General features: G+C 45.1%; 1 protein-coding gene across 3 annotated transcripts in view; it reads right to left on the bottom strand.

Moving 5' to 3' along the window:
* The window catches only part of ATP11C (ATPase phospholipid transporting 11C), a 175,923-nt gene extending 166,298 nt beyond the window's left edge, over positions 1–9,625 (bottom strand). For 2 of the 3 annotated variants that reach the window (XM_026479749.4, XM_057314781.1), the window contains exon 1: positions 9,433–9,614. In XM_026479749.4, coding sequence (XP_026335534.1) covers positions 9,433–9,459 — 27 coding nt within the window. In that variant the 5' untranslated portion in view covers positions 9,460–9,614. Of the gene's footprint in view, positions 1–9,432 lie in introns of all 3 variants that reach the window. The other variant, XM_048213335.2, reaches the window with a different exon arrangement.
* Between the last annotated feature and the right edge of the window lie 3,589 nt (positions 9,626–13,214).

The following is a 13,214-nucleotide window of genomic DNA, read 5'->3' as shown; positions in this document are numbered from 1 at the left end:
GACCCGTAATCCAGAAGCATGGCTGCGTGCAGCAAAGAAAAGGTGGTGGTGATTGCTGAGAGTCTCAGTCTCAACTCTGCTGATTAGCTTAAAGACCATGGCCAAGTCATTTCCCTTCATTGAAAAATACCAGTATTTTGTAACATTAATGTGCAGGAAAGAGCTAATATAGCAGGCCTGAGACTGCTATTCTTAAAAAAGGCCTGCTTACAAAGCTGCTATCCAGCTGGGGATTTGGATTTGGGGAAGGTTCCCACCACCCTAAATGGTTAAGAGTAGCCAGCTGTGCTTAAACTCTTGACACAAACAATATGGTTTATGCTAAATCCTGTTTTCCTTCTGGGAGTCTGGAATTTTGGCACATACCAGGCAGAGGGGGTCTACATGACCAGGTCCCAATAAAAACCCTGGGCACGGAGTCTCTAATGAGCTTCCTTGGTAGACAACATTTTATACAAGTTATCACAACTCGTTGCTGGAGGAATTAAGCACAACCTGTGTGACCCCAGTGGGAGAGGACCACTGGAAGCTGCACCTGGTTTCCTCCAGACTTGGCCCCATGCGCCCTTTCCCTCTGCTGACTTTGCTTTGTATCCTTTTGCTCTTAATAAATCATTGCTGTGAGCACCACTATATGCTAAGTCCTATGAGTTCTGCCAGTAAACCATGAAACCTGGGAGTGGTTTTGGGGACCTCTGACACAACTGGAATAATGTGGAATAGTCTACCACACATTTTCCCAACAACCTCAAGCAGTATTACATTCATTCTGTTGATGAGGAAAAGTAAAGTTCAGACAGGTGAACAGAGAATGTATACAGAAAATAAATATTTCAATGTTTATGACATTGGTGTTCTTAAATTTTAGTGAATTTCAGAACCATCTGGAGTGCTTGCTAAAAATGCAGTTTTCAGGGACCTATCACCTGAGACTCGGATTCAGGAGGCTTGAGTCCTTAGAATTTGTTTACAATAAGCACCCCAGATGATTCTTATGCAAGGAGTCCAAAGATGACATTTTGATCAATGCATTGATGTCTATGAACCACAGTGCCCAATTTCCCAAGCTGGGCAGTAAATGGCAGAACTAGAACTTGCACCAACCCTTTTAACAAGACTAAATCTCTTTTCATAACAAACTCCTTCCAAATCCCTTCAACTCTATAGTTCATCTGGTCTGCTGTCTTCTGGCTACAGGTATCCACCCGACTAATGGCAATGAGGTGCAAACAGGAAAGTATTTTACATTCCCAGCACCAAATACTAAGTGATATCCTGAATTAAAATAATGCACACTTACCAGGGAAAGTCAAAAGATACACAGCTCTTGAAGAGTAAACACTGCAGCTTTGTTTTTCAGAAAAGACTTGATGTGCTGGTGGCAACAGAAAATATAAGCTTATGAAGGGCATTTAACAAAAAATATATAAATTTGCTTATAATTTTAGAAGTTGAGGACAGTATATTAATTATAGCTTTTTATGTATGGCCAAGGAAGAGGGAGGTACTACAAATAATCTTCTGAATTAAGAAAACGGCCTCATGTAAACGCTAAGGTTTTTCTGATTACTTTTCAAGCAGGCATGAAAGTATTACTTTTTTTCTGATCATTTTCACCTGCGACTACAGATTCAGACTGTGTTAACAATTCAGTTCAGGGCACCTGGGTGGCTCAGATGGTTAAGTGTCTGCCTTCGGCTCAGGTCATGAGCTCCAGGTCCTGGAATTGAGCCCCATATCAGGCTCCCTGTTCCGCAGGGAGTCTGCTTCTCCCTCTCTATCTGCCTCTCTCCCTGCTTGTGCTCTCTGTGTCTCTCTCTCAAATGAATAAAACCTTAAAAAAAAATTCAGTTCACAACAAAACTGCAAGTATTTATTGAGCATCTACTGTTTTACTTGAAGCTACACTAGCTGCAAGATTATTATCAAGAAGACTGATTTTTTCAGGAATACCTAGACAAAGAAGAGACTAGAAAAATAAGCCACCATAATACTTAAACATACAATGAAGGAGGCTAAAAAAAGAAATATCTGCTTGAACAGGATAGGCCTCACTAATCCTATATTCTATTAAATATATATGGGGCAAAAAATGTGATGACAATGTGTACTTCACAAATACAGATTAACCTCCCAAATCTGGATATCCACGGTCCAACATTATCTATAAGCCAGATAATCAAGAAGTCAGCCAAACCAGCAATCCATCCATACACTGCAGTAATCGAGGGGCTGTTTGCCAATGTGCTGGCATAGGGCAACCCACACCCATATCTGCAATGCTGAGCGCTCATTCATCATTAAACTGCAGTAGTGTTAACATATGCTGCAGCCATGCTAATGTTTGTTTTACAATCACCACTGATCCACCCCTGTTCTAAGCCAAGAAGGTTAAGTGTGAAGTGAACAGAAATAAACTTGAAAACGGCACCTAACTCACTTATGGAAGCCCAGGAACTCCCTCCACCCAATTAGAAAATTCCTCTCAATCTCAGAGTCCAGATGCAAAAGATTAATCCGTATAAAGCACTACAGATGTACAGGAAACTCCACCTCCTCGATGGAAAAAACAAAACAAAACAGTATTTTTATTTTGTGTCCCATGCCTTCGCCCTGGGAAGAACTGATCAACCATATTAGACAAGCAATCAGCCTTGATGATTTTCCCCATAAACCAGTATATGAATTCACTCATGGGCTAGTTCTTCACATATCATCCAAACACAAGGAAGTTAGTCATGGCTCTCCCAGGGGCCACTGGCCATCCTTTACCTACCAGAACACATTGCCCAGCTGGTGGTTAACTGGTAAAGTAGGTGAGGAAACAAGCTCGTTTGGAGAGCTGCATCAGTATGAAAATGGCCAGCTTCACCTGCCCAAATCTTACCTCTGCTAAAAGTTCATTAAGAGCACTGGAAACTACCTGATTTGTAGGCACTCAATATTGCCCACTAATAAAGGGTTGAATAATGAGCCACAGTCATAAACAGGAGCAAACGGTAAACCTTTATAGAAGGTATTTAGAAGACCTTCAGAATTTTATGTTGCTTAATCAAAAAAAAAAAAAAATCAGGAAAAAAGGACCGAATTTGTTTTCAGGCTATTTAATATATAATTCAATAGTAAATAAACAGTATTTATTTCAAGTAATAGAGACTCATCCCTAAATAGATTTCCCACCTTACACAGAATCAGACTAGCATCTATTTGCAGAAGAGCAGTGTGCCACGTATAGGTCATATCCGAGGGTCAAACACAACAAATTCCTTTTTATCTGAAATCCAAACAACCAGGAATATAATGGGATTATACACTCTATTTTTGGTAGAAAGACAACTGATAAGTAAGCATACAACAGTAACTTCTTCATGAAAATCAAGTTTCGGGGCGCCTGGGTGGCGCAGTCATTAAGTGTCTGCCTTCGGCTCAGGGCGTGACCCCGGCGTTCTGGGATTGAGCCCCACATCAGGCTCCTCCGCTAGGAGCCTGCTTCTTCCTCTCTCACTCCCCCTGCTTGTGTTCCCTCTCTCGCTGGCTGTCTCTCTCTGTCAAATAAATAAATACAATCTTTAAAAAAAAAAAAAAAAGAAAGAAAATCAAGTTTCGTGGTACGTCATAAATGTGTTGGAGATAGTGTAGTCACCATGTCCTCTCTATAGCTGTGCATGTAATAATGATAATGAAAGCTTCTGAAGACAGGGCCTCTGACTTGCTCACCCATGTGTCCACAGGGCCTATCATAGTGCCCTACACAGAGTAGGTGTTCAGTGAATATTTGTTGAATGAAATAATGCTCTACAAGATCATAAAATAACACAATCATCTAATAAAGATTATACTATGGTCAGTATAGTTTAGGCATTAGGTGTATTTATTCTAGTATTTAGAAAATTGGTAATCAGTATATGGTATACCCCAATGTTTAGGTTCTGATCACTCAATTCCAATTTGTGTGTTGTGGGGGGGGGGTCCCCTCCACCAACAAGCAATTCTCAGACCAGATACCAGCTGTGGTGTCTTACAATTCAACTCAATTCTGGAAGTATCTACCCAGAGATAGCATCAGATGGCTCCAGTTAAGGGCTCAATCCTACAACACTGCCCACCTCCCCACACTTCAGATGCCAGTCTCAAGTCCACATTAACATCTGTGCTTCTGACCACCCGACTGCCAACTGGAGGTTCCAAAGACCCCCACCTAGGGTTTCAGCCACCACACACAAGTCCACAGCTTCCTCCTCAGGTTCGATTAATTTGCTAGAGCTACTCACAGGACTCAGAGAAACATTTCACTAGACTACTGGTCTATTATAAGAGGATATAACACAGGAACAGCCAGATGGAAGAGCAGCACAGGGCAAGGTCTGGGGTAAGGGTGCAGAGCTTCCGCGTCCTCACAGGGGCACCACTCTCCCCAAATTTCCACATGTTCACCAACCTGGAAGGTCTTCAAACCCTGTCCTTTTGGGTTTTTATGGAGGCTTTGTTACAGAGGCAGGACTGGTATCATAACTCATTGGCCATTGGTGAGAGACCTCACACTTCAGGCCCTCTACCCTCCTGAGGTCTGGGGGTGGGACTCAAAGTTCCAACCCTCTGAACACAAGGTTGGATCCCCAGGCAACCAGCCCCCAACCAGAGGTGCTTTCTAAAAAGTCGCCTCATTAACATAACAAAAGGCACCTTTATTGCTGTCATCACAGGAAATTCCAAGGATTTTAGGAGCTCTGTGCCGGAAATGGGGACGGAGACCAAATATGTATGTCTTCTTACAAATCACAATATCATACCCAATTAACTAGAACTCATTCTTTAATTATTCTTCATAAGAAGGAATTTGCTCTAAATATCACTGTCTATAAGTGATAGTTATTATTTATGTGGAACACATAAAAGCTGTTCATTCAAAAAATACTTATCGAACTCCTACTATGCACCTGGCACAATGCTGTTTCTGCCCCCACCAGCTTTCAGGTTAGGGCAGCCTTTCTCAATTGGAATTCCTCATGTGCGGATGCATGCATAGGATACAGTTTATTATACGCAATGGATGCCCTAGGGCATGAGGGCTTAATTCTTAAAAACTGATCAAGGAAAAAAAACTGATCTAGGGTGCCACACAAGTTAAAAGGAAATTACAGTAAGATAAAAAAATGTTGCTTTTAGTAAGGTCAAATTCAACTGTTAAACCTAGCTATGTATGGGTGGATGGAGGGATGGGTGAAATAGGTGAAGGGGATGAAGAGCACACTAATCTTGATGAGCACTGAGTAATATATGGAAGTGTTCAATCACTATACTGTACACCTGAAACTAATGGAACACTGTATGCTGGAATTAAAAAAAAAAATCCAGCCATGTATGAACTACCTGGTAGAAGCCAAGATGCACAAACTACTTCTAAGGCTTGTGTGAATGTAAAAATACTGCAATACACACATCTGAGTAAATTTCTAAACATAATAAAATGAATTCATCAATATTTTCCAGGCTCAGCAATGTCAGGGCAAGGGTTTTAGTGAAGTGAAACAGGGGGAACAAAAGCTTAATTACCCTGATAATTGAAGGAGGAAACCGAGAACCTTCTTGCTCCAAAAACAAAAACAAAAAAAAGAAAAAGAAAAAGACAACAGCAATTACCTGAATTATTTTATTAATTGCCTCCAACATTGCTTCACTGGACTGGCCTTGCCTTGGACTCAAAGTAATAAATTAGTTACCGATTTCATTAATTATTTTTAATATTTTTGGTCTTATTTTGAATTTTCATTCCACCTTATGCAGTCTAATTGCCTTCCAGTTCTGGGCCTCTTTGATTCGACGACATTTTCTGTGTGGTATCACTATATGCTGCATGCTTCATGGAACCAAAGCAGTTTGAGAGCTTCTAGAATCAGAGACAAATTGTTTCCAGTATTTTACACTCACAATTTAAGCTTTCATTTATCAATGACCTAGAAATTCATGCCTGTTTAATATCACTCTGACAAGCTAAATTGACAGCACCTACTTGGCCAACTCTCCTGAACCTACTTTATCAAGGAATGTCTAATTTTGAATCTTTAGCCTGAAATAATGTCAAAAAGGTCTGGGGGTGGGGCACCTGGCTGGCTCAGTCGGTGGAGCATGGACCCTTGATCTAGGAGTGGTGAGTTTGAGCCCCACATTGGGTGTGGAGCTTATGTAAAATAAAACATCTCTTTAAAAAAGGGGGGGGACTCACATTGTTTAGCCTCTCATTAAGCCTTTAAAACCCATGTGAAAATGCTACTGTAGGGGCGCCTGGGTGGCTTGGTCGTTAAGCGTCTGCCATTGGCTCAGGATCAGGTCCTGGGATGGAGTCTGGAGTCAGGATCCCTGCTTAGCCAGGAGGCTGCTTCTCCCTCTCCCCAGCCCCCTGCTTATGCTCTCACTAGCTTTCTCTCTCTCTCAAATAAATACAATCTTTAAAAAAAAAAAATGCTACTGTAATCACTAGGAATTTCATGAAGAGTTAAAAGGATAACATAAAAGTCCCTGACCCCTAAGTCTCAACTAGTCCAGACTTCCAATTAGGCATGCCTTTAAAGGAAATACATTGTATAGACAAAGCTACTATTTATTATTATATTTATGGAAAATGGAGATGTTGATTGGGAACAGATGGTGCTTTTATTATACTCAGACACCCAACTCTTAAATCTTTTAAGACACCCCCTACATGCCTAAACCCTAAAATCCTACACCAAATCCACCAAATTTCTTTCTACCTCAAAACTACCAAAAGTCATAATTCATTGGAAAAAAAAGAAGTCAAGGCCATGTCTTTAAGAAATACAATGAAGTACTATTTCTTTTAGCTTGAAATTGGAGAACCTGAAGAAATAAATGGCATTTTTAAGACGATTCAGCAAACACTACTGAGCCATAGAAGATGATGCTACTCCCAAGAGATACTTACTTTCCACCTCAGGTTTAAAATGTAAAGCCCTATGGCAACATATATCTAGTTTTCAGTGACCAGCAACTACAATCACCACCACTGTAATTCCTGTCATGTTCAAAGTCAATTTTAGACACATATAGGTACACACAAAAAAAACAATTTTGAAAGGAATTCGCAGCCCCACTTGTGAAATATGAAAGCCATCATAAGACAGCATACAACTTGGACTATATCAACATTGCTGTGCAAGTCTCAAAGTACAACCTAAATCTTGAATTGTAGCCTTCTAGTGATTTAAATGTAAGTGCTCTTCAAATAATCTCTACCAGGCAAAAGATGAGGACAGCGGACTTACTGATCTAGGGGAGATAAAATTTGCCCCCCCTCCCCAATTTCCAATTCGTTCTTTAGCAATGAGTATTCAATACCATAATTCACATTCAGTCCAATGGTTTGCAGATTAATTCCTTGCCCTAGGCCTACGGCTCAGCTACAACTCCTGAGAACCTTCCAGCTTATTGCACTGGTACAAATTCCCAAGACTTACCATAGTCATGGTTGTGTAGGAAAATGTGAGCAGCCGGGTATTTCAGGCGAACAATGAGGTCAAAGCTCATTTCAGTGTGCGTGTAAGTGATTCTCTGCAGAGATCCTGGTCGGGGATGCAAAGTACTGGCCTTAAACCTGCAGGCTGGCACCTCAACGACTGCTGCAAATTCTACTGCATGCCCTAGCTTCCTGGGCCAGCACTGCTTAATTACAGACTCTGATACAATGCAGATCACTCTTAGCAAAAGAAAAGCAAAGGGGGCTTTTAGACCAACACTTGGGTTGTATGGTTTCAAATGTTCAAATCCTTAAAAAACACACTGGGGATGTCAGCACCTCAATTTTAAGATAATGACTTCATTAGGAACCAGAGTCCAGTTGTTTTCGACTATTCAAGTGCCCTGGGAAAAGATTAACCTTCTCCAATTATTACAATTAGCTCTCTTTGTCACCTTTCCCTTTTTGTCAGCCCCAAACAACACTCCGAGATCACAAGAATCTATGTGAAACAGAACTATGAAGTACAATGCTTTTGTACCTTCTCAGGCTAAATGTGAGAAACCAATTTTAGTCACTTGCTTTGGCAAAGCATCCAGTACAAGCCAATTCCTATAGATTTCAAGATTCTTGATATGTACAACCTCTTTTGCTCTGTGCCACAGGTAATCTGCTCCAATTTCATAAGACAGGTTTCTTTCTGGGTGAGGTAAACATTTAGAAAAACATTAACATAGAACTACTGTGATAATATCCTCAAAAGGGATGTACAATTATTTCTTTCAGCCAGTGTTCATTTGTGAAAGTTTCAAATGCAGCAAAAAAATGAGAGCAAATTCATCCGACGCCTGAAAAATGTTAGCAATGCTTTGATAAGGAATAATCACATGGAAAGGGCCAAATCGACAAGTTCTCAAACATGTATTTTAATGGGGGTGGGTGGGAGCGCACAGCACTCAACCATTTTTCTGAACGACTGAAAAATCAAAATTTACAGATGAGCCCTTTCCTTCACATCATTGGCAGAAATAAAATCCTATTCCCGCCACCTCATCTTCTTGAAATTAAGGAAGTTGCTACAAATAGCAGCATAGAAGTAAATGGTCCCGGTTTTGCTCCATTCTTAATGTACTCTCTAGGAGTAAACAGGTTACTCAAAAAAAAGTCAGTAGCCAGAAATCGCTTTTCCCTAATGCCAAACTCCCACGGAAATGCAGTTCCCTTTTCTGGGGATTTGCAAGGTAAACGTGGACGGAGGAATCCAGCCGGAGCCTGCTTTTTCTCACGGGCTCAATGTACGGGGCGTTCAGTGCTCGGTGAGGTTTCAGACGCCGCGGTGCAGCCTCCTCGCGTCTCCACATCCACCCAGCCCACTCTGACAATCGCCTTCGCTCTTATTATACCCTAAAGGTGAGGTTCTTAGGCTGGGTCTCCAAAGTTTGCTCGGCCTCTGGTCAGCAGACCCCCGCCCGGCCGATCCCCGGGCAAGGATGAGTCCTGCCCTCGCCTCCAGCCGCCTCAACCCCCAGGTCTTTTTTTGGGACACAGTGACAGGTCTAGGTTTACCTCCATGTGCTCGTGGCAGAGGAAACAAAAGAACGCAACCTCCCTGATAATAAAACGCCATTTTCGACTAATTGGCAAACGGAGGGGCCCCTGGACCGGTCCCTCCACGAATCCCACCACCATGCGGCCGGAGGGCGGCCCCCCGTCGGAGACAGAGTTTGCAACACCCCGGGAAGCTCTGGTTAAATTGTCCGGGGGGAGGGGGACTCTGGGAGCCCTACCTGCCTCCCCACCCCGGCCGCCCGGGCAACGTGGTTCAGTTAAAATCTAAAGGAGGGTGGTGGTGGTGGCTCCCAGAGATGCAATTATCCCCTTAGAAAATTGCTCCGAGGGACCCAGCGAAGGGCTGGCGAGCAAGCAAACCGCACGCGTGGAGCCGCAGCGAGTGTACTTACAAAACGATTAAAGCTCCGGCGGAACATCGCGACGAAGGTTGCCGGGCGCCGAGCTGGGCTCTACTGAGCTGTCTGGGAAGGTGCCGTCCACAAAACACACTGCGGCGTGGGCCGGCGGCGTGAAGCGGACGGCGAGGCGGTCGGCCCCGCCACCGCCTGCCCTCCTAGGCTCTCCGCGCTTCCCCCGCCCCCCAGCCGCCCGCGCCCTCGCGCCCTGGCGCCCGCGGGCCCCCCCCCGCCCCGCTCCCGCCCCGCCTCACTCACAGCCCGCCCCCGGCCCGCCCGTCCCGGGGGCGGCGGCCCCGCCGCTCCCCCTGGTCTGGCCCGAGTACCGCCGCCCCGCTGCTCCCTCAGCAGCCCGCCGAGAAGGCGAGCTTGGCGCGCGGGGGAGGGATGGCGGAGGAGCACTAGGCTCCTCCCGCGGGGAGGGGGGCGCCCCAATCTCTCCGCCTGCGCCGGGCTCGGCACCCCGCTGTCTGCACTCTTCCCCGGCGCAGCGCCACCGCCCGCCCTCCCTCCCCGCCGGCCTCGGCAGCTAGCCCGCGTGCTTCCGCCCCACTTGGGGCACGGGGGACCCCCCCGGGGCACCCCGCGCCCCACCTCGCCTCAGCTCCACACTACTCCCCTGCCCCGGCCCTAACTCGACCGCGGCACCGCTTCGCTCGCAGCCCTTTCTTGGTCCGCGGCAGCCGCTCCGCCCCGCGCTTTCGTCCCGCACCCGGGCTGGGGAACCACTGTGCAGTCCGCCGGCCCGCCCGGAGCACGCGAGGCAGCCGGGCTGCCCGCTACGCGGCGGGGGAGGAGCCGGGCTCGCAGTGAGGAGTGGGGACAGGCAGGGCACCGTGGAGACCCCGGGGCGGAGCGGGGGGGATTAGTTATGAAAGCCGCCCCCTCCTCATCTGCAAAGGCGCGGGTCTCCCCACTACCCTCGCTTCGCTCCGCTCCCACCTACGCGGCTCTCCCTCCTCCAGTTCTTTCTCCCGTCCTGCCTCCCCACCTAAACCGTCTTACTTCCACTTTCTCTATGAGGTTGTAAAGTCAGGCTTTGTGTCGCTGCTGCTGCGCAGCGGGGCGGGATTTCCCTGCCACCCCCCCACCCCAAACCCCTCCCCCTGGCCCCCTCCTCCGCGCATCTCCCAGAGCATCCTGGGAGTTGTAGTCCAACCGTGTTCCCGTTCCGCCTCGTACTGCGGGCTGGGAGCTCCCCCACTCGCCCGGACGGGGTTTGCCCAGAGGGTTGAAGGAGGAAGCGGCTGAGACCGCTGGGCCGAACCGCGGTTCTCGGCACCGACTGGATGTGGTGGCCAGGAGTGCTCGGTAGATTCCCGCGGTGAGAAATGTGAGGAGGATAAACGAGGCAAATCCTTGAATGCTGGGAGCCTTCCCTAGAACTCAAAATGTATGCTCCAGGAAACCCTCTACACTCTCGGCTCCTAGTTTAGAACTGGAATTTGTGAAACTTAAAAAATTAAATATAAAATCTGAATCTAGAATTACCACGAGACCGGGCATCCCAACCCCCACCTCAGCCGGTTTACACCGCCCTGTTGGCTTGCCCCGAGGCTGCTGGAGAAGAACTTTCAGATTCCTCTATAAAAGTAAAGATGAAGTAAGTGGAGAGTTGAGAAGCATTGACACCAGCCTCCTGCCGCACCACATTCTCCTGCCAGTTTAGAGCTGGGGACAGGGTCCCGCTACACCACAGGCCTCCCCTCAGGTCGTGAAGCGCCTTTGCCGCTGGGCACAGGCGCTTCTTTTCCTCTCTGGGGTTTAGATTCGTTTCAGCAAATCTTTACTGGGCATTTTCTTTGTACCAGGCACCGTGTGAGGGGCTGGACACGGCGACTTCTTAAAAGACCTCCCCACCAGGGTGGTTGCAATCTAATGTGGGGGGGGGGGAGATAGCGACATGCAAAATCCACGTTTGAAGTAATGGCTGCTCCAGTAGAGACTCCCAGTGCTGAGGGAAATTCAGCAGAGCGGTATTGCATCTGAAAAAGGGCTGGGGAAGTTTTCCTGAAGGCTCTGGAGATTGAACTGGACCTTGAAAAATGGGAAGGTTTTAGAGGGTGTGACCGAAGGAGCCCAGTGGGCAAAGTCCAGGCCGAGGGCGAGAAGGCGCCGTGCAAGCTAAGAAAAAGAACACACAGCCTTGGCAGACGCCCGGGATGTGTGGGTGGGGCGGCGCGAATGAACATTAAAACCCGAAAGGATCTTCAGTACCACCCTATGAAGTTTGAACTTGATTCTGCGAGCACTGAGTAGCCCACCCCCAATGAAGTGCCAATGCAGGAGACTTGAGGTATGTTCCCAAATTGTCTTAATTGCCAAGAAGTAATACGATGGGAAACATTGCCAATTCTTTCCCTATTATGGTTCCTTCTGTTTTTTCACACTTGAGGCTAGCATCTAATGATGTTTAAGATTTATGTTAGATGTATATTAATCAGATATTAGGATATTTTATTTTGGCAAAATGGATCTAAGGTTTTGTTCTCTACAATTTCAAAGATTAATTTTCGAACAGAGTTTATTTTCTGGCTTTATTGAACACAGCAACTAATATAATTTAATTCACTAACCATTTGTTGAGCACCTACTATGTGGCAGGCTCTGTTCTAGATTCTGGAATTTGGAGGCGGGAGCAGTGATTATCATTTGTTCTAGGAATAAGTCTAGAATTCTTATCAATAAAATACATCCTTATCAATAAAATAGGTAATAGAAAATGAATTTAGATGTTGGAGATGCAAGTACTTACTAGTAAATAATAAGTAATATCTTTCTATATAAAATTTTGTTAAACAAAAGGAAAAAATGTACTTATAGATTCAAACAGATCAACTTTTCAAAAAAATTTTTCTTCTTTTTTTAAGTAATCTCTACACCCAGTGTTGGGGGAAGGGTTCAAACTCACACCTGGAGATCAAGAGTCACATGCTCTATCAGCTGAGCCAGCCAGGTGTCTCTCAAATAGATCAACTTCTTAAAAAAACTGGAGAACTAGGGGTGCCTGGCTGGCTTAGCCCATAGAGCAAGTGACTCTGATCTCCGGGACATGAATTTGACCCCACCGCCCCCCCAACATTGGGTGTAGAGATTACTTTAAAAAAGAAAAAAATTTAAATTAAAAAATTAAAGAACTAGAAATTATTTTGCAGTATTCTCTCACACACCATTGTGTATTATCTCACATGCCGTTGCTATGTTGTCCAGTTTAAAAGCAAGGCATTTAGGATCCCCCAAGATATAGCAATATTGCTGGTCACATTTTCATTTGTTACTGTAATTTTGTTATCTCTATGTCCTAATTGTTTCATCACAACACCTATACTCATGGGTCCAGACTAATTTGCTTGACTATAAAAATGCAATACACAAATCAAAATATGCTCAGCAAAACACAAAATTTATGCAAGGTAATTTTTTCCCATATCCAAACCTAACTTGAAATTAAAATTACTCTCATAAGAGCCCTTTAGAATTACTTTCCTTTGTGAGCTTCTTTAAGACAAGAAGAAATTATTTTTCTTCTTTTCAGTACCTCTTCACAGTTTCCAAAGAAAACCTAGGTGTTGTAGAAAGCTGTTGTCAATGACTATGAAAAGCAAACCCATCCGCCAGCATTTTTCATTTGGCCAACTGCATAAACAGAACCGCAAAAACTAACTTCCTCCTGCCTAAACTGTCAGAACCTGTGGTACATTAACACCAGCTCTTGTGGTGTATCAGCTGACTACAGCAGAAGCCCCAGTCTCCTGCAGGCAGGAATTCTGAGGAAG

Source organism: Ursus arctos, chromosome X (genome assembly GCF_023065955.2).
Source record: "Ursus arctos isolate Adak ecotype North America chromosome X, UrsArc2.0, whole genome shotgun sequence".
Classification (NCBI taxonomy): domain Eukaryota; kingdom Metazoa; phylum Chordata; class Mammalia; order Carnivora; family Ursidae; genus Ursus; species Ursus arctos.
The sequence above is the reverse complement of the archived record's forward strand: the minus strand, read 5'-3'. Positions and strand labels throughout refer to the sequence as shown.